We start from the raw sequence: 24,971 nt of genomic DNA on the forward strand, positions 1-24,971 counted from the left end.
CTGGCTCTATCTTAGCCATGAATTTTTGTTTTCTGGGAAGAAACTTGTTCTTACTAGTTAGTGTCTCATAGACCCAGAGGTACACGGATATGCACACATGGACATTCACAAATGCTTACATACCTATTGTTCTTTGTTCCCAGGGATATGTGTGTACATATGGTTATACCATGTATTGCTTCTGTGTATTTCAGAGCCAAAAGCCTAGGACAATAGATGCCCTCTGCCATCGTCAGTGGACGATGTGATATAGAGAATTTCCCTATCGTCCATATCAAGCCAGCTCATCTGGTTTTTTTTGGTTTTTTTTTTTTTTTGCTTTTTCTATGATTATGCGAATGTTTAACCAACTGTTCATGGTTGGTGTTTTGCTTAGTCCTAATCCTTGGAAAATTTGACTGTATTCAGAAGCTCTGTACTGTGCCATCTCTCCCCTGCAGAGTAGTCCATATGCGGAGAGTAACTCCTAGAAGTTGGGGTACGCTACAGTGCACTGGGTGTCAAATTTTGAGACATGGTCAAAACTGCTCTCCACAGAGGCTATCCACAGGACCCAATTCTTTAGTCTTTTTAACTCAGTGTCATTAGATTTTGCCAGAATTTCAGCTTTATAAGATAAAAATGGTACCTCTGTGGATGCTACATTGCTCTTTGATTATCTTCAGGGTCTTTTCTCCTGTGAAAGGACTGTCTGCCTTTCTTTCTGTGTGGTGTGCCTGCCTATGTACCCATGCTTCTCTGGGATGGTTCTCCTCTTAGTATTATGATCCTAAGCTTTTGATTTTTCTAGTCTCCTGCGTCTGTTGCAGTTTACATCAACTAATCCAGGCTTTCAGTTGTTGGCAGCTTTGTAACTGAGAATCCAGAGCAGCAAAGAGGATGGGGACAAGGCCATGCTCACTTCCCTTGCCAGATGGCACTGATCAAAGCCCTTGGCGTCTGCGGAAACACTCCGGACATCACGTAGCTGTGCTTAGATGTATCAGCGGCACAAGCATTTAGCAGAGCATGGAGTGATACTGAGCCACATGTGGCTGATGTTACAAGCATCCCAGACATATGCCTGGTTGGTTTGTTGCTGCAACTCTGGTTGATTTTCTGTCTAGCATCCAACCACAAGGCCATATGGTAAAGATGTATTTGCTGAAAACGTTTATAATTTCTTCTCTTTGTCAATATTTTTATTCTAAAAAATGGGACAAAGTGATTTGTTTGACTAAAAATTGTGGTATAAGTGTATGGTAAAATATATCCTAAAAGCAAGTGCTTCTCAGTGTTGCTTTGCCGGCCTTCCTAAAGGCATGCACATTAACACAGGATTTCAAACCATACCAATAAGTGTTCTCTGCTTTTTTAAATTTTATATGTTTGAGCATTTGAACTTGCATGTAGATATTGCACCATGTTTGTACAATGCCTACAAAGACAGAAGAGGTCATCAGATCTCCTAGAACTGCAGTTATAGATCACTGTAAGTCAACTATGGGTGCTGTGGACGAATCCGGGTCCTCTGCAAGAACAAGAAGTATTCTTAATCTCTGAGCATTTCTGATATTTTTTTAAATATTCGTGGTCACATTAATTTTGCAAAAGCTAGCATAAATAAATAATTTTTATTTGTTAAGGGTGTTGGAAAAGAGGTCTTCTTTAAGTAGATTTGACCATAGACCACTATCCTCAGATCTTTTTATGGTCTTTAGTTGTAAAATGCCCAAATCTCCAATAATAAAGAGACACCAAGATCCTTGTCCATGCAGGTCAACCAAGAGCCTTGACTGTAGGCGGTTTCTGAAGTAGAGGTGAGGAGCTCTTGTGGCTAACCCTCAGATGCAAACACACGGGCAACTTTCTCCATGTCTCTCAATGTATTATATTAGTATACATATCAAACACAAAGACTAAAGTCATCTCTGGCAATCCTTACTGCTTCTACGGGGAGTTAGCAATGCACTTTGTTTTCGGCTTACAAATGAAAACAGGCTGGGGAAGGGTATAAGTGATGAGTCTAAGTTCTGTAACTACCTGCTAAGGCCTTCGTTATAGAAGGGAATTTAGAAAGCTGGTGGGCTTGCCATGGGGCTGGAGCCAACACACCAGGGGAAGGCGGGAAAACTCACTATGTTCAGCCCATTCACAGAATGGATCGTTCTTTCCTCCTAGGCTCTTCCGCTAGTTTGTTTTCTTGTTTGGTTGGTTGGTTTGCTCATTTTTTTTTTCTTTTAAAACAGGGTGTCACAGTATAGTCCAGACTGGCCTCTTTTCTTTTTAACTTTTAAAGATTTATTTATCATATACGTATGGGTGTTCCGCATTCATGTGTATATGTACTCCACATGCGTACCTGGTGCCCACAGAAATTAGAAAGTGGCGTTGAATTCCCTGGAATTAGAGTTATGGATGGTTGTGAACCATTATCTTAGTGCAGGGAACTAAGCTTTGGTCCTCTGCAAGAGCAGCCAGTTTTTAACTGCTGAGCCATCTCTCCACCATTGGTCTTCCTGCCCCAGCATCCTGGGTAACTGCTAGAACTGCCGGTGTGCACCACCCTTATGTGCCCCTCTGGGTGTTTCTAAGGCTGAGTCCCAGTACTTCCCACTGACCTTTTCTTCTTGGGGAACCCTGTCAGCTTCTCTTCCCTTACTGAATACCAGTGCCTAGAATCTGTCAGATCACCGATGAGCTCAAGTCAAACCTTAAAAGCGGGTGTCACTGGATGTGACACACAGCACTGTAACCCAGCACTCGGGAGGCTGAGGCAGGATGATAAGGAACTCCTGACCAGCTTGGGCTATGTCGTAAGACCCTATCTTAAAGAATAAAATAGTAGGGACTGGAGAGTTGGCGCAGCAGTTAAGAGTACTCTGCTCTGTCAGAGGATCCAGGTTGCATCTCCAGCATCCACATGGTGGTTTACGACTGTAACCCCAATTCCAGGGAGTCCAGTGGCCCCTTCTAACCTCTGTGGGTCCCAGGCATGCATGCAGTGCATATACATACCTGCAGGCAAACACTAATACACATATAATGAAAATTAACAAATCCTGTTAAAAAAAAAAAAAGCATAAAACCCAGATACATCTGCAAACTGCTACAAGGGGAATGGATTCAAGAAAACACCTTTTTTTTGTTTAAGCTACTTTCCTTTGGAGCTCTCCTTTGAGTGGGAGGGACGTGTTCTGATTGCAGGTCTCATCCCGGTGCTCATGGGTTGTTTTTGCGCTCCTACTTCCATTTTCCCTTTTGATGAAATTGCTCTTGAGCTGAGAAGATGCCAGGAGCGTCTCTACTTGTCATAACACAACACTTATGATTACATGCTGAGTGGCAGCCAAACCATGCAAGGAAACGCTCGGTAATGGTATTGTGATTTCAGAAATGTAATCAGGTTCATTATTTGCCTTCTCTGAGTCTGCGCCTGATCTCTTATACTAGTATCTGTGTTTTCTAAGGAGCAGGATGGTGAGAAAGTGAGTCGCTTAAAAAGATGACGTATTAAAAAAACAAACAAACAAACAAAGATGACGTATTTTCATAAGTACAACTTTGATTTTTACAATTGTTGCATGGTTGATCGCATTATGATCTCTTACCCCTAAATTTTCTTTGCTCTCTTTCCCCTTCCAAATATGGCCTGTCATACTCACTGTTAATTTCATCTAAACTTGACCCACCCACTCGTGTCACTCAAAGGAAGTCACCTCCCTGCAGGCTGGTGAAGAATTCGATCCCGAGGAATGCCGCCTTTGGCCTAACTCCTAACTAATGACATCCGCATTTTGAGTTTTCATGGCAGCAATACATTTGCACCTTTGTTTTAGGAGATCAAGCACGGCTGTGTTCTGTGGTGATCAAGGTGGTCCTGGTCTCATAAATGATCTTCCCAAGGTGCTCTTGCTGGCCGAGTAGTATAAAGATTGTGTTCCAAAAGAAGGGCCTAGCCAGCAAAGCAAGGCGGGGTTGGGGCAGGTCACACTGGAGGTTCAGAGAGACCAGTCAGATTCTGAGTCTTATCCCCCTTGTCTACACTTGCTGATCCTGCCAATGCCTTAGTGTCCTGAGCTATAAAATAAAGAAGCTAACCACTAAACACCATGCCTGACACATACAGAGAACATGTTATCTATAAAGCTGGCATAATATAGGGCCATAGAAACCCAGTGTGAAGGGACAAGACAAAAACACAAGAGATGCATCTTCTTTGCCAACAGACGTCACCTCTGTGTTGGAAGGTCCCTTGAGCCTAGATTTTCACTGAGTGCAGGGTTTCAGCAACAGGACACCAATTGATATAGACATAGAGCAAACTGAACTATGAATTTAGCATTGCCAATTCAGTCTGAAGATACTTTTGGTGCTAATGCGTTTAGAACACATGGAGGACCTGTGGGGAATTCAAGGATAACCTTGGCATGCTCCAGACTCTCCTAGGAACCAGTCTGGGCGGGGAGGAAGACACAGCACCAAGGTGCGGTGTAGATAGAGCAGCAGTGGTCACTGTTGTCCCTCTTACTGACTTGGGTAGGTGTGGAGGAGGGAGGTCTAGCTTCTGTCTATCCTCATGAGAACATGTTCATTCTCTATGTCCCAAAGTGTCTTTCTGCCTCCAGCTCTAGGGTCAGGGTCAGCGCCATCCCTTGAAGACCCATAGAGTGACTCTGGCCCAAGGGGCACAGACAGAAGACAGAACAAACGGTGTAGTTTAGGAGTGGCCTTGATAAAGGACGTGCCACCAATGGTTTGAAAGGCTAACCGCTCCCCGTAAAAGGGATTAGATTGGGGCAACTATGCCTGGAATGTGATGGCTAGTTACACTACACCTCCTACCTAAGGATTGTGATTTTCCATATTCAAAGTCAGAGCAGCTGAATGACAGCTCTCAATGAGCAGTACACTAGCGTGTCAAACATGTCCAGAGGGGACACTCTCCCAGAGGGATGCTGATAGTCATGCAGCCGTCAGTGTCGGAGCAATGGCACAAGAGTAGACATGGCCAATGTACAACTAAGGCCACAAGGAGAACATGGTCCTCAAGTCTGCTGCTGGGAGTCGTGCTGTTGGCCCATTCAGCCCTTGGTTATGCTGAGCCCGACTAAGTCACTGGGGGAGGCAGTCACAAGTCTCCAGCAACTTCAGAGTAACCCACACTCCCTGTCTTGAAGCTTATAAAAGACCTATGGCCATGACTATGAAAAACATCCACTGTCCAAGAAGCTTTCCATTGGTTAGCTTCCTGTGAAGCTGTGTACCCCTCTAGGCAGGTGGAAAGATACCATGGGCTACAGGGGAAAATGCATGTATCTCGTTAGGCTACCATGAAGAACCTCATCAGAATTTAGGCCATTCCAGCGGTGGTCACCTACGGACATGCATATATTTGTAGCAAAGGTGTGGAGTCCTACAACTATAGAGCTCTGGGGAGGCTGGGATGTGTTTGACACAAAAAACCTCTGACCCTCACAGTAAGCAGACTTGGGAGTGACAACGGCTACAGGGTGGGAAGGATGGTGTCCTAGTTTCATTTCCGTTGCTGTGATCAGAACACCCTGACACGCAACAAGGGCTTTCCTCCTTTTTTCTGTTTCCCTTTTAAAGGCTCCACATGACAAGTCAAAGCAAATGACTGCAGGTCCCACAACCAACCTCAGTTTATCAACATGAAGTTACTTTGTCTGATGGAGAGCAAATATGTGATTTGATGTTTGCTCACAATTCCAGGTTACAATCCATCATTGCAGGGAACTCGAGGGGACAGGAACTTAAAACAGCTGGTCAGATCACATTCACAGCCCAGTGCACAGAGAAATGGGCACATGTGTGCTTATCGTTGTTACTCAGATACCTTTCTGTCTTCTTATGCGGTCTAGGACTCAGATTCAGGGAATGCCACCGCCTACAGTGGACAGGGTCGTCTCACATCAATTAATCTAATAAAGACAACCCTCATAAACATGCCCACAGACCCCACTGATCTATCAATTCCTCACTGACACTCCCTAAGCAGGTGACTCTAAAGTGTGTCAAGTTGGCAATTAAAATGGACCAGCTCTGTTGGAGATAAGATTAGTGTATGTATATATGTATGTATATATATATATACACATAATATAGCATATATGTGTGTGTGTGTGTGTGTGTGTGTGTGTGTGTGTGTGTGTTTCAGTAGAGTTGGAAAATGTGGTGTCCCTCTGCCGGTGACCTCAGATATCCACCCTAGGGAGACTCAAGTTAGCAGTTCAGTATGGTGGACATAAGTAGATGTTTAAGGAGACAGGTGTTGGAAAGGAAATGTTCTCTTCAGCCTCAGGGGTCCTATGGATCTTCTAAAGTTCCCTGGAATTCAGACAGAGCAAGGATGTGGAAGGAACTTGAGCAGATGATAGGCATTGGTCACCAGGGAAAGGCATGCACAACACCAATCCAAGATCATGGCTCAGAAGGGTGGGGTTAGTTGGTGATTCTCTTCTTCACGATTTATTCATTCACTAAACATTTTTTTTTAAAAGTGTAAGTATTAGAAACCAAGTCAATGAAATTGAAAATTTAATACAGCTGGAAACTTCTAGATCTTTAACGATTTTATTTTGGTCATGTTTAGGGGTAGATTGCTCTTTTAGAGCACTAATGTTCCATGAGCATCTGGTCAAAATGCAACGTGCTAGGACTACACAAGGTAATTTAGACAACTGGCATATATTCTCATGGATCCTTAGTCTCAAAGACGGGGCTGACGCTGTTGGTAGGTTTGATTCTTTCTCAGGATTTTGAGATTGGGATCTGCCTTACTTACTTTCCCTGCTGTGATAAAATGCCTAAACAAAGGACACTTAAAGGAAAAGGGGGGTCTCTTCTGGCTCACAGTTCAGGGGCACAGTTGATCGTGACAAAGAAGTCCTGGCTCTAGGAGGTTGGGGCAGCCATTCACGTTGCTGTCATACTCATTCAGGAAGCAGTGGAAACGAACGCCTGTGTTTGGCCCCTTTCTCCTCCTTATTCGGATTAGGACCTGAGCCCACCTGTTGTGCTCACAGGTCTCCTACTTCAGTTAATATAATCAAGATAATTACACAGAGGCTTACCAAGAGCTCTGTCTTCCACGTGATTCTGGACCTCATTGTCAGCCCAAATTGACAATTAAGATTGACCCTCCCAGGTTCCACCCCAGGCTCTATTGTAGATTTCCATCTTCCACAAATGACGTCACACCTTCTCCCTCCTTGCTGGTATCCCAGTGGCCTCTTCAAAGAGGCCATGACATACATAGTGGATTAGGGCCCATTCTACAGACCTCACTTTAAGTTGATTCCTTCCCCAGTGACCCTCATTTCTACTTACAATGTTTTTCTCTTTCTCCTTTAAAGATTGCACATGGCAAGTCAAAGCAAATGATCGCAAGTTCCATGAACAACCTCATTTTATGAACACCAAATTCTTTTGTATTAAGGAGAGCAAATATGCGGTAAGTTAATGGCAGAATTGCTTTTATACTAGCCCAAGTTTGCCAAGTCAATGTCATGCTTGGCCCCAAACAGCACCTTCCATCTAGCTGGCTACTAGCCTGGGGCTATTGATACCCCTCCCCCATTCTGCAGAATGTCATTTTTACTAAAGTTGAACTGAGGTTGGTAGGTGTGACATGAAACAAAATGGAATTATGCCAGTGTAAACATCCCCGTGTAGTGGCAAAGTTCTTGCTAAAATCTTTTATGAAAATTATAAAATATTATCACTGAAGCCTTTTTCTGAAAGTAACAAAGGTGACTCTGCCTCAGATGAATTTAGAGATATCAAAGGTATTTTCACCTAAAAATGCTTATTTTCTTTAAAATGTGATAAAGCTTATAGGTGAGTAGAGCTGGAGAGATGGTTCCGTGATTAAGAGCACTTGCTGCTCTTGCAGAGGACCCAGGTTCAGTTTCCAGAACCCACATGGCAACTCACAACAATCTATAACTCCAGTTCTTAGGAATGTGGCGCCCTCTTCTGGCCTCCTCAAGAGCCAGGCATGTATGTGGTACGTATACATACATGCAGTCAAAACATTCAAACACATAAATAAAAATCAATAACCCTATAGGAAAGAATACAGACAAGTGTTAGTTAAAAGCAGAGAAATGAATTTATTTAGTGTGGTCACATTGAGAAGAGTATCAACTAAAGCAATCTGGTGATTTTGCAAGTCCATCTCCCAGATCTTTCTGTGAAGTTAAGGATAACTATAGCACAAGAGATATGCATAATTAAGCTATTCCAGTCGACATATTGTCCACCCATCACTGATCCATTATTGGGATGGTCTAGTAGGATCTCTGAGGTGATCTTACAGGTTGCCACAACTGTGTGAAATCTCTTTCCAGGAGACAAATTCCTCCTCTGGCTGGCACCAGGTTTCAGCCTTTTCTTTCTTCCAGCATGAGAGTGTTGGGACAATTCAAATTTCTTGGGGACCATTGTTTCAATAGTTTAATAGCCAAACAGAAGGGCGTAAGTGCTTATTCTTAGACTGTCTTTTCTCCTGTGGACCATTAGAGTACCACAACTGTGTGACTTAGGAAGCCGAACATTATTTTCTAATAGTATGGGGAGTTGGAAGTCCAGAGTTAAGAGGTTGGCAAGGTAGGTTCCTTATGGAGACTCTCAGACTCTCTGGACCAGATCCACGCCTGCCCCAACATCTGGTGCTTGCCCACAATTCTTACCATTCTTTGGCTTATAAATATATCATTCCAATTCCTACTTCTGCCTTCTCCCTATGTGTCTCCCAGTTTCCCCCCACCTTCCTATAAGGGCACTAGTCATTAGCTTAGAACTCTCCCTGATCCACTGTGAAGTCATCTTGAGTTCATTTGGACCCCATAGACAAGCACTATCTTGTTAACAGGCATTAGAATTAGGGGCTAGTATACCTTTCGGAGGACACAATCGACCTGCAAGAATGGCTTTTGCTCTTTCTGACACAGTGGCCTTCATCTTCTCTTAATAAAAGGTCTTTTCTTGTTCTGTTCGTGTTGGCATCCAACTTTGCCCCAAGTTCAAGGAGGTCCTGTGGTTCAAGAAATGTGACATCAGGATCCCTAAGGTGGCAGTCTGGTGTTTGTGTCTTGTAATCAAGACTCAAAGTCATCCCAAGCCTGGCTAGAATGAAATACTTTAAGAAAATCTCAGCATTCTTCTGACTGGAGAATTATGGTTCTGGGTTCTGGGCTGTGGGAAACGGTCATTTGTGCAGGTGGGTGTACTTGTTGTTTGGTACCATTTAGGATAATTCTTTATTTTTCCCCCAACAGAATAATGCAATTAAAACATACAAGTACAACGGATTTTCCTTTCTACCCCTGAATTTATTTGAACAATTTAAGCGAGCAGCCAATTTCTATTTCCTGATCCTTCTTATTTTGCAGGTAATGCCCTTTGATGCCTTGAATCTGTTGTCAGTGATGTGCATTGTAGGCGTACAGCGAGTACACAGTCTCAAATGTGTTTTCTATTTATAGCAGGGATTTTTACATAAGGGATCTGTGCCTTGTGCACAGAAACAGCTCAGTCAGTGTTTAAAGAGAATGAATGAGAACAAATATTATTCTGATTCTATTTTGCATTTTTGTTTCAAATGGGGGGATTGAACTTTGAACTCATACATATTCTACCCCTGGACTACATCTTTAGCCTTCTTTTTTACTTCTTTAATTTGAGACAGAATCTCACCCACATGCTCAGGCAGGCCTCGAACTTGTAGTCTTCCTGCTTAGGCATCCTAAGTATCTAGGATAACAGGCCTAAACCAACAGACATGGTTTAATTCTGTTTTGAGAAAACTGATGTGACTGATAAAATTGTATCCCTAAAGTAAATAAAACTAAAATATTTATAAAATTATTTGTACCTTAAAATTAATAGAGTTTTTGTTGTTTTATATTTGCCTTTTTTTAACTTAGTCATCTGTTTTTCTATAAGGATACTATTGACTTTTCATTGAAAATTTGTTCATAAAGCTTCTAAGTTAATTTTGTGAATTGGTTTTACATTAGAAACAAAACACTTCTTTTTTTGAAGCCAAGGAATCCTTATCTGGAGCATTAGACTTTTATCTGTATAGAAACGGTTGCTGCAATCAAGGGTCTCTACACATTTTAGAGAGTTCTCAGAACCGACCTTTAGTACCTGATATGTGGGTTATAAAGATAACAGAGTCAGTTGGCTTTATCGGACTCTTTATCACAAAGGTTGGATTGGAAATCACAACTGGGATTTACTAAGGACGTTTTAAATATAGTAGATGTACATCTGAGAAGGGTGTAGGGTATGTGGAGCAGAAAGCATAGAAGGGAGAAAAGACACTAGGAGAGGAGGTTACTTAATGAATGTTGGGGAACAAAAACTTTTGATAACTTGAATGGAAAGGGTGTGTCCCGGGTGAGTGTAGCGGTGTACACTTCAAGTCATGTTAGGTCTCTCTGTGACCATTGGGTTCCTTTTTCCTTCATCTACTTACAGAAGAAAGAGGACAGACAGTTCATAAAATAGCTGCAGCCCATTTGCTTTCTGTTGAAGTGCAGCAATCCGCGTTAGGGTGACAGCAACAAGCAGGCTATTTGCCTGCTAACTTGCTCTCTATGAAGTAAATGCCAGCACATGCTCCATCATGCAGAGAAGAGCAGAGGCTTAGTGTGGTAAAGTAAATTACCCAAAGTCTGAAAGCCTTGATGTGTAGAGCAGAACAGTGCTGACCGGGAGATTAACATCAAAGAACCGGATGTGGTCCAAAGATCAACATTATTAAAGATATATCCATCCACCTGAGATACTGTCTTGATCCAACATAAGAGCTTCCTTTGTTGCCTGAGCCATTGGCAATGACCATGATAAGGACTTTGCCTACTCAGTTGCCTTCAGAAGTGGCCATCTTCTGTTGCCATTGCAAGACCCACAGTAGCCTCTGGCTGGACACAGTGCTGCTCAGAGCTAAGAACTGCTTCCTCCCAACCCCACCTACTTTGAATTTTTTTTTCCAGACAGGGTTTCTCTGTGTAACGATCCTGACTGTTCTGGAACTCGCTTGGTAGACCAATCTGTCCTCAAACTCACAGGGATCCTCCTGCCTCTGCCTCTGCCTCCTGGTGCTGAAATAAAAGGTGTGTGCCACTGCTGCCGCCCAGCCCTACTTTGAATTTTTACGAAATAGCTTAGTTACGATGCAAACTCTGGTTGATGTCTAGTTGAAGCCACGGTGCCAGACTGTTTCGTGTGCCAGAAGTCAGAGAGAGCCAGAAGAATGGCTCGTAAATGTCCTTTCCTCAATGCGCTACATGACGGAGATTTGTTCAATGACAGATATTAGGATTAGCAAACCTAAAATCAAGTATCCACTACTTGTAAGTCATGTTTTCATGTTTATGAAGTTTTTCCTTTTCTTTTAGGCCATCCCTGAAATCTCCACCCTGGCATGGTATACCACATTTTTTCCCCTACTTCTGGTGCTGGGCATCACAGCAATCAAAGACATAGTAGATGATGTGGTAAGGATTTCTCAAGCCACCTTCTTCTTATCATTCCGACCTTGCTGACATTTGTCATTGATGGTCTATATATTGAGATGATTCAAATAATACCTCCTTATCTTCCTTCCAAAGGCTCGCCATAAAATGGACAAGGAAATCAACAATAGGACATGCGAGGTCATTAAGGATGGCAGGTATCTATTTTTAACTTAGCTACCAAGATTTCACGTATTAACATGTCTAGAAGCATATTGAAAAACAAGTAGCAGAGCCTAGAAGTCCAGGGCACATTAGCATTGTGTGTATGTCTTTGTGGACATAAGTGTGTATGTCAACGTTGGGTGTCTTCCCACAGACACTACCACCGCCTTTGATTTTGAAATCACGCCTCTCGAGGTTCTGGAGCTCACTGGTTCAGTTAGACTGACCAGCAAGCAAGCCGAGCATCTGCCTATCTTCCCTTCCCTACCACCGGGGTTACAAGCATAGACTGTCATTCCTGGCTTTTCCACACGGACTCTGGGCATGAGACTCAGGTCCTCAAGACAAGAGCTTTACTGACTGAGCCATCTTCTCGGCCCAAGTACATTCGTATTTCAATAGTGAGTCATTTCTGATAAAGAGAGATGTTACCTCACCTTCAGGGTTGTGTGTCGGTGGAATTTCCTGCCTAGACTGCCTAGCAACACTGTCCCGGCCACCGTTCCCCCAAATAACCACACAGAGATTTGTTATTAACTATAAATGTTCGGCCAATAGCACAGACTTGTTTGTAGTCGTATCTTCTAATTTAAACTGACCCATTTCTATTTAATTTGTGTGCTGCCCCGAGGCTTGTTTACCTCATCTCTGTGCTTTCCTTGATGCTTTTTCCTCGCATCTGACTGGTGGCTGCCCTGACTCCACCCCTCCTCTTTCCAACATTCTCTCTGCCTGGAAAAATTGTGCTTAGCCATCGGCCAGTCAGCTCTTTAGTAACAATGAGAATGACCATGTATTCCAAATGGACAGAAGGATTATTCCACAGCAGCTGTGAGCTGTGCAGCTGTGCAGCTCAGCAGCTGTGCAGCTGTGCAGCTGGACCCAAAGTAGATTCGATGTAGTTGCTGATGAGCTGATGCTCCCAGGATATGGAGCACTTCCACAAGCCTGCTGCCTCTGTCCCCACCGATCCCCAATGTGTCCCTTTCAGAGATGTCCCCATACCTTTCCTCATTTGCCACCTAAAGTGATTTCTCCCTCCTCGCCACTTTCAGAACACTTAGTGTTCGTCTCTTTTATGATATGAATTGTCTTAGAATTATGTGTGTAGATGTCTCATCTCCTGGCCCAGACTATGCCCTGGCATCTAGTACGCAGAAAGTGCTCAATAAACTCTTGTTCTAGAAACACAGAATGCAGTCAACTCTGGCCAAGTCAGCCAACTGAGGGCTCAGTAATGAGTTGTTTGACGAGCAAGATCCTCAAAGGACGAGTCCAAAGTCAAGTACTAAAAATAGGAATGAAGGGCTAACTCAAAAGACGGTTTAATGTGTCCACAATTCAGAATAAAACTCAATTTAGAGTCACACATCCGCTGCACTTGGTTCAAAATAGGTGCCACCAAGTTGTAAATGTTGACACAGAATTTTTTTTCTCCTTGTAAATAAATGGATTCTGGTTTAGAAGTTACCTCTGGAATCACCTAGCATCAATATTGTGAAGGGGGTAAGATTCTTTGCCACCCCACCTCACTGTTCAGTGTGCATCAGTGACACTGGTCATGAGCAGCCCTGAGGCTAGAGAGGGAGCCCAGAGCAGAACACCAGCCTACCATGTCCGAGGCCCTGGGTACCATCCTGAGAAATACACACGCACCGCCTCAGAGTTAGAGTTGAGGAGCCATCTCCAGCAGTGCCGTGCCCTAGTAGCTTGTTCAGTGGAACCTGCAAGAACCTGACCCTCAGGGAGCCCAACAGAATAGCCTCTGGTGTTCCCAGAGTTGGGACATAAAATTGCTAATATGTCCCTTTGCAATTTGGGTTTAAACACATACATTTATTTCTAAGTCATAATGTAAGCAATATTGAAATATAAAATGAAGTATAAATTTCTCTCTGCTTTCTGTTTTGTTTTGTTTTGTTTGTTGTTGTTGTTTGTGTTTTAGTTTTATTATTGTTTTTGCCTCTGGTGCTTGAACTCAGGACCTTATACATCCTAAACCTGCGCTCTTTCACCACGCTACATCTCCAGCCCTTACAATTTCATTTATGGATGATAAGCCAAGATTATTTTTAAAAGTTCTGGCATTGAGAATTTAAGTTCTTACAAACTGGAGAAACTTGGTATTAGGAAATACTTAAAACGTATTTTAAATTTCAAGTTTTCTGTCATATGAGCCCATGAGGGGACAGCATAGTAATTTAATGTCTGTGTTCAGACCATGGCATACTGGTTACTGTAGGATCATCACGACCAATACATAGTGTATCTGACCGTTTTGCTACTCATGACTCCTTTTTTTTTCCTGAGAAATATTTGTGAAACCTCAAGTATATGGGTAAATAAAATATGAATACAAATTAATCATTGATAATAAATCATAAAAATTATTTTTGAATTATTCTTTGGTATCAATATAATTTTACCATTTATCAAGGATGAAAGTTTACTTTTATACTTTCTGAGGAATATGACAGGAAATATTGAAATCATTATTTCCCACAATTAAAGAGTTATGTCTCAGTCAGGTGTGGTGACATACACTATCAATCCCAGCACTCAGGAGGCAGAGGCAGGCAGATTTCTCTGAGTTCAAGGCCAGCCAGGTCTACAGATCAAGTTCCAGGAAAACCAAGCTATATAGAGAAACCCTGTCTCTCACACACATAAAAAGTTATGTCTCTTTAAGAACAGAAAACTCTGTGCGCACAATGTAAATACCACACTCTGTACACATAGTCATCTCAAGCCTAAGCCAAGGCTTCCAACCAGCGTTTATTGACAGAATCATGTCTGTAGTGAAGTCCCATGATGCACCGTGGATGGACCCTCCCAGAACCACCTCAGGCTCCTTAAACATTTGAGTTGTGTGTTCATATATCTGTTATTGTTGCCGAATGCTTCCCAAACGCCATGGTCATATGACCTTGGATAGGATAGTAACTCTGGGGTTTACCAAACTGTGAGAGAATACATCTGTTGTATGTGTGAAAATTTTTGGGCCAGGGCGCTATAGTTTGAAACTTTGTAAACATGGATTCATTAGAAAGGGAGATATTCTGTGGATTTAAAGAATGAGAGGAGTCCAGCTTTAAGGCCATTGAGGATTCTTGGTGGCCTCTGGTGAGTCATGCATGTCTGTCCTTGTACTAGCACTAAACAAGTGATAGGGGAAAAAGCAAACATACCAGGGAGCCACAGCAAGTCACGAGCACAAAGACAGAGGTGCCCACTGTCCTCACTAGGTTGAAGTGCCCTCTAGTGGGTTCTTCCTTATGTTGGGTAGGGTGGAAAGAACACAGCAAAGTCCCTTTGCCAGTGCCTTCTAAGCGGGGTAAGGTAACTCTTGTAACATCATTGAAAGGCAGAGCTTGTAGCAAATACTTCCCTGTAATTTGCAGGGAATTTTCCAGAATCTTTGACCCCCAGGAAGAATGACCATTTCTTCGCCTCAAACTTAAAAGCCCGAGTTGTTGTTATTTTTGATTCTTAGGTTCAAAATCATCAAGTGGAAAGACATCCAAGTTGGAGACGTCATTCGCCTGAAGAAGAACGATTTCATTCCTGTGAGTGAGCAGCTTCCCGTTCTCTCATTTTCCTCATGAGTACCCACCCCACCCGCGGGGATGTGCCTTCCACCCTGGGGACCCCGTGTGACAGGTGTCTTTTGTTTCGGACAGGCTGACATTCTGCTGCTGTCCAGCTCAGAGCCAAACAGCCTCTGCTATGTGGAAACGGCTGAACTCGATGGGTGAGTGCGTCTCAGGTGGACCTGCTTCAGAGGTGGCCTGGACAGGAACATACCTTGCATATTCTGGATAGGAAACCCGAGACTTGACCTCGGCCTCGGCCACCTGTGGTCAGTCTGACAGCGTTCATAGTGGACAGACTCCTTTTATCTATGAAATGGGGCTTCTACTCTAAGATGGGAGTGTTCCCCACCTTCCATCAAGATCACATACCTAAGCCCCTTATAAACTGCTGAGCAGTGATCAGACTCAGAGATGACCGTGGATGCTGTTATATCTTCAGAAATGCAATTGGGTTCTTCGTCAATAGGGAATTTTGAACTTGCTTATTTCTTTTAGAATAAAGTGCTGTTTTTCGAGCAATTTTCGGGAGATTTATTGAGTACTCAATTGCATGTAGATATTTCTAAGTATTAGCTCATTCAGTCTTTTCAACAGCTATGTAATTGTCACTACATGAGGAAGCTGAGGCTCAGAGAGGTGAAGTAACCTGGCTGAGGTCACATAGTAAGGGCCAGTCAAAACTCTATTCTCTGTGGCTCCTTTTTCTCATATCCCAGATGTGGACCCAGTGCTCTCTGGAGGTCTAGACTCAGGGGTGGAAATCCGTCTTCACTTGCTCTGTAGATCAGCTAGCTAGTTGATCGTCCCATATTTATATTGACATAGTTCTTGTTCCGAAGTTTTCCAGAGACAGGAAGTCCCATCATGCCTTTTCGTAATTGAATGGTGAAGCTGGGATCACCAATCAGCTTCCAAATGAGTGGAGACTCTTGTGTGACTGGCAGCCCTGCTCTCCTGAGAGGATGTGCCTGCCTGCCCCACGGAGCACTAACACTTGCTTTCCTTTGTGCTGTGGTTGGCGCAGCCTGTGTATTCCTGCCACCTCCTTTTCTAGATAGAGTTGTCTTGTGGAAACACCTCTACTGCCTGCTCTAGGAAGGACATGGCCGAAGGTGCTAAGCAGGGTTTCTGTTCTGGGTCTGTTGTGGGTACCATTGTAGTGGGGCCCCCTGCTGTAGACCTCATTGGGGGTAAAAGGTCACTTGAAAAGAAGGCTGTGGTTACTCTGTCTTCACTGGCACAGCAAAAGGAAGCAACACATTTTAGGTTTGTAATCTTGCTCTAGAATCAGATTGCCCCACCTAAACTTTCAATTAGAGATTGAAAATAGAACAAGTCAACGGTTAAGTTTCACTCACTCCCGGGTAGGCCCCAGGTTACTTTGTGGAATTTTCTTTTTGTTCTTTTGAACTCCAAATTGTGCTCCTATAACTCTATCTGTCTACCCTCCCCCATAGGGAAACCAATTTGAAGTTCAAAATGGCCCTTGAAATCACAGACCAGTATCTCCAAACAGAAGATAACTTGGCGACATTTGATGGTTTGTACAGAACTACCTTACTTCATTTTAAATTCAAGTTGTTTTATTTGGTGTCCATTGGTTAAGCCTGGGTCTTTCATATTTGACTGATTATATGGCTCTTACCTTTTGAAAAAGGTTTCATTGAATGTGAAGAACCAAACAACCGGCTAGACAAGTTCACGGGCACCCTGTTTTGGAGGAAACGGAGCTTCCCTTTGGATGCTGACAAAATCCTGTTACGTGGTTGTGTGATTAGAAACACCGATGTCTGCCATGGCTTGGTCATTTTTGCAGGTACTTCCTGAATGTACTTCAAGTTCTTAAGATTTCAGGAAAGCTGAGCCTAGTGGTCCAGGCTCCACATGCCAGCACTTAGGAGGCCGAGGTGGGAGGACTGATATTCCAGTTAACTGGGGCTGGATAGCTAGAACATGGCTTCGAAGTGTCTATCCAAAGTCACAGAAAAAATAATTTTATTGGCATGATTATTAGTTGAGTTTTCAAACTATTAATCACATTAAATTTTCCATTTTTAGGTGCCGACACTAAGATAATGAGGAATAGTGGGAAAACCAGATTTAAAAGGACGAAAATTGACTACTTGATGAACTACATGGTGTACACGGTATTTATTTTTTCATTCTGGTAGATGAGAGACTAGACCAGATGGCTGTCTTTTTTAGTCATTTTGATGTATATTTTTCTAACGCAAGGTGATCTTGCAGCTTTAGATGGAGTACAAAGAGGCCTAGTTGCACCAAGCCTAGTAGGATGGATAGAAAGGAAGTCCCAAGGCTTTCCTGAGAAATTTCACACTTCAGCCAGCACAGCCCCACTGGGGAGAGAAAATTCAGAGGCTGTCCCCAGGTGTTTTCACAATTGTCTATTGACTAGTTAAGAACTAGGGACACCACCATGGGGCTCTTACCAGAGCTATTAGGGCCAGAGCCAGGACCCCTGGCATCCCCAACAAGTTGGTCTTGGCCACCCAACCTCATGAGGTCAATGAAACAGGCAAGAACTAGTCAGAAACTGAGAAAAAAGGTTTCCCCAGTGTGGCCACATAGGACAAGAATCCTAAGCCTGCCATCAGGGTCCTGACAGCAGCTTTCATCTCAGATGGAAGGAGAGAGGTGTACCAAAGAAAGCAGCCTTGGCTAAGTCGGGGTCCCACCCATCTCTGACCCATCACTGAGCTCCAGTACCAATCCTCTGACTGGCACCAGGTTACAGCCTTTTCCTTTGCCCACCATTAGATTCCTGGGAAAATTCCAATCACTTCAGGGTCCCTTGTCTCAAAAGACTGGTAGGCAAAGAAGGTGGTTCACTAATATTTCTTTTTAAAAATATCTCTTTTAAATTTCTCTTTAAAATTTAATGCCAGGAGCGTTAAAATTCTAGGAACTGTAAGGTAGATTTTACAGCCACTAGCTTTCTATTTCCCATAGGGGCAGCTGTCATAAATGCAAGTGTGTGTGTGTGTGTGTGTGTGTGTGTGTGTGTGTGCGTGCATGTACTGTCGTGTGTGTGTGCATGTACTGTCATGTGTGTGTGCATGTACTGTCATGTGTGTACGCACTTCTTGCATGCCGGCCCACCTAAGGCAAGGCTAAAAATAAGGTTTGTTGAGGGTCTTCAAAGCCACTCAGGCTCAAGGTTGGGAGGAGCCCCAGGGTTTGGCATAGACATGTGCTCACACCCGTGTTTGCTGCAGCCCACGGTTACAAAACAGGACGAGCGGAAGGCTCACCAGATGAAATCTCAAGGGTGTTGGTTTAAATCCCACATGCAGCCACACCAGATAGGCACTCAGTTCCCTCAACAACAGTTTGTAACTGTGTGCACTCCCTGTAGTCTCCAGTGACTCTCTTAGCTGGGGGCTAGGTGTGTAGGCTTCACGTGCCCACCATCCTCCAAATTCCAGACTTCTGTAAGAATGCTGGTGGTCAGCCTCAGTGGTGTTGTTGGCCCAAGCAAGCATGGTGAGCTGTTTCTATGTAGAGCGGTGAGCCCATGGGTTAAGCCCCTTGGTGGGGGTGGGGGGCTGTCAGATGACCCTTTCACATATCAGTTATTTGCTTTATGACTCATAACAGTCACAAAGTTACAGTTATGAAGTAGGAAAGAAAATAATTTTATGGTTGGGGGGTCACCACAATATGAGAAATTGTAATAAAGGGTCACAGCATAGGGAAGGTTGAGAACCACTGTTTTAGAAGAATCAGAAATAAGAAGCTGGGAAGCCCTCCCCAAACCTAAGTCTCCATATGCCAGTCTATCTTGAAAGCCACCTTCCGAGGAGAGTGGGCTTAGACTTGCGGTGTGAACTCTTCTGCACACACTGAGAATTGCTTTTTCAATATTTAAAGTTCAACCTGAATGAATAAACTCTTCAGAATGCAGTGACAATTTGTTCAGGTGTGTACATACTTACAGCCACAAGAAATAATGAAGCTATCTGAAGACCAACCCACCCCCACCCCCAATTTTATGTCCTGGAATATTTATATCTAGTGTCATTGTAACCATCCCCATGCAAGCACTCATAGATCATTGTCTCTCCTCTGAGCCCACTCATCTCAAGAAGATGCTTTGAGAGCCTGTGTTCAGAACACTAAGTTTTTCCTGGAAATTTTATTACTACTGTGAAAAGATAAATATAGCTAGGAAAACTGAAAAAAGAAATTGAGACAGGGTTTTACTATGTAGCCCAGGCTGGCTTGAATTTTTTTGTTCCAAAAACATATGCCTCTCAACTCCCAAACATAGCACCTATTGCACCTTGGATAATCTTGTCTACTATATTAGTTACCTGTCTGCTGCTATGATAAATACCATGACCAAAAGCAGCTTAAAGGGAAAAGGGGGCTTTATTGGCTCATGGTTCCCAGTAAATAAAGTCTGTCACATGAGAAGGCATCACCTAACCACCCATAAGGTGGGCCCGAGACAGGGAACAGGAAGTTGAACCGAGCTTCTTTCATCAAGGCTCCACCTCCTAAGGATTTCACAATCTTCTTTAAAAGCATCATCAGTTGGGGACCAAATGATCAAATACACGAGCCTATTGGAGATATTTTGTCATTTAATATTTTTTATAAATTTTATATAAATATTTTCATTTAGAACTCCTATAGCATTGACCATGTATGAGTACCCAAATATGGAAGATATTTCCCTACCTTTTGAGACAGGGTTTTTCTGTAGCTTTGGAACCTGTCCTGGAACTAGCTCTTGTAGACCAGGTTGGCCTCAAACTCACAGAGATCCGCCTGCCTCTGCCTCCCGAGTGCTGGGATTCAAGACATGTGTTACCACTGCCTGACTTACCCACCTTTCTTAAAAGCAAACAAGCAAACAAACAAAATAGCTGGATATGGTGGCCATCCCTATATGCACAGCACTTGACAGCTGAGGCAGGATGGAGAGTTCAGAGCTTCCCTGGATTACACAGCAAGACCTGCCTTGGGGCGGGGGGGGGGGGGGGACAGATAGCAATATAGCTCAACTGGTAGAGAATTTGCCTAGCATTAATGAAGCCCTGGGTTGGATGCCCACCATCTTATAAACAGAGGGTAGTGACACATGTCTTTATTCCCAGCACCCAGAAGTGGGGGCAGGTAGATCAGAAAGGCTATAGTCACCTTCAAGTATATAGGAAGGTCAAGGCATGCATGGGCTACATGGGACCCTTTCTCAAAAAAAAAAAATTAAAACAACTTTCATTCACTATTATCTATGATCCTCTCAAGTCAGTGTTATTTTAAGTTTCTTCATGCAAGGGTGAAGTATCTTCCCAAACAATATTTCTCTGTTTGAAGTAATAATAGCTGTGAGGCTGCTCTGTCAGATGAAGGACTTTAAGGATTGAACATAAGACATCAGCTCCTCTTTTGAAAGATGATTTGGGGAAGAAAACCTAGCCTTATAAATGTAAAGAAATCAGCCATTACCTGCCAGACTTTCAAAGCAAACTTACAGTCCTGCTTTCTTCTAAGTGTACTGTTTCTACAGACCATTAAAAGGTCATATGTATGTAAAGTGATAGATAATATTATGAGAATCTTTGAAAGGTGTGGAGTTAGAAATCCTGTTTTGCAATACATGTCTTCTAGATCTTTATCGTACTCATCCTGGTTTCTGCTGGCCTTGCCATTGGCCACGCTTATTGGGAAGCACAAGTTGGCGATTATTCCTGGTACCTCTATGATGGAGAAAATGCCACGCCCTCCTACCGGGGCTTCCTGAATTTCTGGGGCTACATCATTGTGCTGAACACCATGGTGCCCATTTCTCTCTACGTCAGGTAAGCCTGGCCTTCCCTTCCTCTTACTTTCAGAGCAATGTAGTGCTCTCTCCCAGTGATCCACCTTCATGTTTAGCAACAATCGTTTCAAAGGTCAAAAGGGAGAAGAAAATAAGCTTCATTGTGGAACTGAGAGCAAGATCGGAGAAGGCCGTGAACTTGGTGTATCTCTCCTGTGCTAAGTACTTTCTATCTTGTCCTCTGTGTAGATAAGGCTAGTGACATTCCACAGGCAAAGGTGACAGTCATTTGCTTGGCAACTCCTCCTCAGTGGGTTCCAAAGCACAGGGTTCAAAAAGAGTCCGGGAGAGAGTGGAGATTTGGAGCACAGTGGAAAATTCTTCCTTTTCTAGAGCCTCTGTTCTCTTACCAGAACCTTCTTTATTACAATTGTTCCAACTTTGCTGCCTGTCAGGCCCCTGCTTCTTGCTGCTACCTCGTGGTAGGAAAGGTGTTTCTGCCTTGCTTCAGCCTCTCTAAATGCTGTTTCTCTGTGTGGTGCCAATCTACATCCCAACAAAAGGTCAGGGTCATAGCTCCCTGCTTTATAACCATCCCCCTCCTTCTCTTCCTTCTTCCTCTCATATCAAAGTTCACAATTATTGACCAGTTGAATCTGGGGTCTTTGAAGGAGGGACTGTGCTTGTAATACATAAAGTAACCAGTCAGCCCCTCACCGAACCTGGAGTTCACCATGTTGGCAAGCCTTGCTGGACAGTGAGCACCAAGACTCTGCCCGCCTCCACCCTACGACTACTTCCCTTCCTGAAGCACTTGGTGACAGACACACACCAGCATGTCCAGCTTCTATGTGGGTGCTGGGGATCTGAACTCATCTTCTTGCTCGTGCAAGAAGCGCTTTACCCACTGAGTCATCCGTCTCCTTAGCCCCGCCATCTTGGTTCGGCATCTTGGTTTCTGTTAAAGTGTGTGCTGAACAGAAGGCAGCTCTAGGGATTTACCTCCCACTCAGAGGATATCAGTAGCAACATGTAATAAAATCAAAATAAAACAAACACACAAGTCATAAAATTTAAATTAATTAAAGCTTCTAATGACATGCGTATATGAGATCCCAGTTGCCTCTGGGCTGTTGTTCACTAGGGTAATGACTGACTGGTTACTCTGTATTACAAGGCTCAGTCTCGGCTTCAAAGATCCCAAATCCAACTGGTGCATAATTGTGTTACCTTATCCTCCTGGCCTCTCCCTCACCTGAACTAAATGGTTACTTCCCCTTCCTATTGGTCTCTATCTGCTGCTCTCCGCTTTGATTTGCTACCTAGAATGTGCAGCCCTCAAGAGTTTACATTTGCTGGACTGTTTTGTTTGTCTGAATATGGGCAGGGACTTCATCTGCTTTGTTTGCAGTGTTTAACACCAAGCGGGACCGCCATTTGTAAGGGACTTATTCCCACCTATAGGTCTTCTGCAGCCATGCATTGCCCACAGAGCAGTTGTGGGTATGCAAACAGCCTCCTTACTGCTTTTAAATTTTAATTTTAATTTTAATTTTAAAACTGAGTTTTAAAATCAATATGATCCTCTTAGAATATCTCCTTTTGGATATTCTGTAAAGTGTGAGAATTTAGAAAGTGAATGTATTTTTTTCCCAGTGGGGCAAGCAACTAAGGCGCTAATTGCCAAAAGACTTGACTCGACTCGTTTGAGACTTGAGGATATGTCACCTAGTGGGTCCTGATTCTCTTTGTACAGGCGAACTTGACTGTTCAGTTGTTCCTAGGTGTGAGGGACAGTGAGAGAAAAGGGTGGGGTGACTGTATCTGTGGTTCTGGCTGTAGTATCACTGTTTCTGTTCCCACTGGGCTGTGTGTTCTAAGCACAGAGTTCCTTAGCTGTGGCTGATGTGCTCAGGCGTGCAGAGGAAATCACTCTGAGGAGGTGCCATGAGGGAGCATTACTCACCCTGAGGCAACATTACTGACCCTGAGGCCGGAGAGTGATAGGTTTGGTCAGGGGAGCACAGTGTGGCTTTCAAGAACTTTAATTTTCATAGTTCAGATGGCTGGGGAGTCAACGATCAAGGGCAGAATTCTTGGTAAGAGGTGAGAGCCCATACATGTGCCACAGGTGGTCCCTTCTTGCATTATCTCATGACAAAAAGGGGGCAAAGGAGCTCCCGCAGGCTCCTTTAGTACAGATGCTAGCACCATTTGTGAGCCCTAACCATCACAAAGAATACCTACTTCAGTACTGAGACACTGAAGATTAGGTTTCACTACATGGGAGGAGGGGCGGGATAATAACAGTTACTCTTATTGGTTTAACAGTATATCTGATCAAGGGAGCTTAAAGAAGGAAGGGTTTATTGGGTTCTTGGCATGAGGGTACAGTCTTTCATGCTGGAGAAGGCACGGTAGGAGGAGTACGAGGCAGCTGGTCACATTGTATGCACTCCGGAAACAGAAAGGGACACTGATATCCTGTCACTTTCTCCTTCTTGTTCAGTCTGGAGACTCCAGCCCATCATAGGGGACCTTCCCACCTCAGGTAAACCGGCCTTGGGAACACACTCAAGGACACAATAAGAGGTGTGCCCCCTAGGGAATGTTAAAATTCGGTCAAATGAACTGTCAGGACTAACAATGGGGCTGGAGAGATGGCACAGCAGTCAAGAGAATATAATGCTCTCAGTTTGATTTCTAGCACCTGAGTTGGGTGACTCATCATCTCCTATAACTTTAGCTTCAGGAAGACTCACACCTGTGTCCTTGAGAGCTCTTGCTTTATAAATTTGTTTTTAAAGAACAATTAGCCATTAAACGAGCGGACATTAGTTTTCAAACCAAAGCAGCAGAAAAGCAGCTCACTCCCATGTGCCCAGGGAGAGTAGAGTCCATGCTTGGCCAATCCCCTCTCTACTCCCCACTGAAGCCTTCTGTCCTCCTAGTGTGGAAATTATCCGGTTGGGACAAAGCCACTTCATCAACTGGGACCTGCAGATGTACTATGCCGAGAAGGACACACCTGCGAAGGCGAGGACCACCACGCTGAATGAACAGCTAGGACAGATTCATTACATCTTCTCCGACAAGACAGGGACACTCACGCAAAATATCATGACATTCAAAAAGTGCTGCATTAACGGGCAAATCTACGGTGAGTGTGAGGCTTGTGAAGCGGGTGGGGGGGTCAGAGTACCCCCTTCCTTTCATGAGTGCCCTTGAAGCTTAGAGTATTGTCCTTCTGCAGAGCAATTCAGAGTTATTCTTTTGCTTAAGGTTGGGGTCTGAAAAACAGGCGTGGTTGGCTGTTGACTAGGGTTAGAAACAACATATCCCAGGTGCTGTCTGGGACAGAGTCTGCCTTCCTATGGTTTGTTGGTACCCTCTCTGTGTGGAGTTCAATTGCCAAAGAAACACCACGGGCACTGTTGAGAACAGATAGACAGACAGATAGACAGACAGACAGACACACACACAGAGAGAGAGAGAGAGAGAGAGAGAGAGAGAGAGAGAGAGAACAAAATCAATAGTTAGAAACAAACCCCTTTCAAAAAATTAAAAGCTGAATTGCCAAATGGTCTCGCAGTTCTGTACCTAGGGATCTATTGTGCTCAAAAGGTTTGAAAAGGAGCCACCCGGGAAGGTAGATGTTTACTCAAGCTCATAGTAACTTTATTCATATTTGGCAAAGGGTAGGAGCAGCCCACTTGTCCATCACTGGATGAAGAAATGAACAAAATGTGCTACAACATGAATGGGCCCTCAGGACATCATCCTAAGTGATATAAGCTCACAAAAGCAAGCTTTGTGTGGTTGTACTTGGACTAGTCAAAGTCACAGGGACAAAGAAGAGTACCAGCTGCCAAAGTTCGGAAGTTACTGTGCAAT

At 43.6% G+C, this 24,971-nt stretch overlaps 1 protein-coding gene across 1 annotated transcript in view; it reads left to right on the forward strand.

The window, feature by feature from the left end:
* Positions 1-24,971, forward strand: part of Atp8b1 (ATPase phospholipid transporting 8B1) — a 121,739-nt gene that overhangs the window by 66,300 nt on the left and 30,468 nt on the right. Inside the window, exons 3-13 of the mRNA XM_048419256.3 lie at positions 7,359-7,456; positions 9,285-9,398; positions 11,415-11,513; positions 11,628-11,689; positions 15,190-15,262; positions 15,377-15,447; positions 16,747-16,829; positions 16,947-17,105; positions 17,348-17,436; positions 20,927-21,117; positions 24,029-24,237. Coding sequence (XP_048275213.3) covers positions 7,359-7,456; positions 9,285-9,398; positions 11,415-11,513; positions 11,628-11,689; positions 15,190-15,262; positions 15,377-15,447; positions 16,747-16,829; positions 16,947-17,105; positions 17,348-17,436; positions 20,927-21,117; positions 24,029-24,237 — 1,248 coding nt within the window. The remainder of the gene's footprint in view (positions 1-7,358; positions 7,457-9,284; positions 9,399-11,414; positions 11,514-11,627; positions 11,690-15,189; positions 15,263-15,376; positions 15,448-16,746; positions 16,830-16,946; positions 17,106-17,347; positions 17,437-20,926; positions 21,118-24,028; positions 24,238-24,971) is intronic.

Source organism: Myodes glareolus, chromosome 13 (assembly GCF_982192425.1).
Source record: "Myodes glareolus chromosome 13, mMyoGla1.1, whole genome shotgun sequence".
Classification (NCBI taxonomy): Eukaryota; Metazoa; Chordata; class Mammalia; order Rodentia; family Cricetidae; genus Myodes; species Myodes glareolus.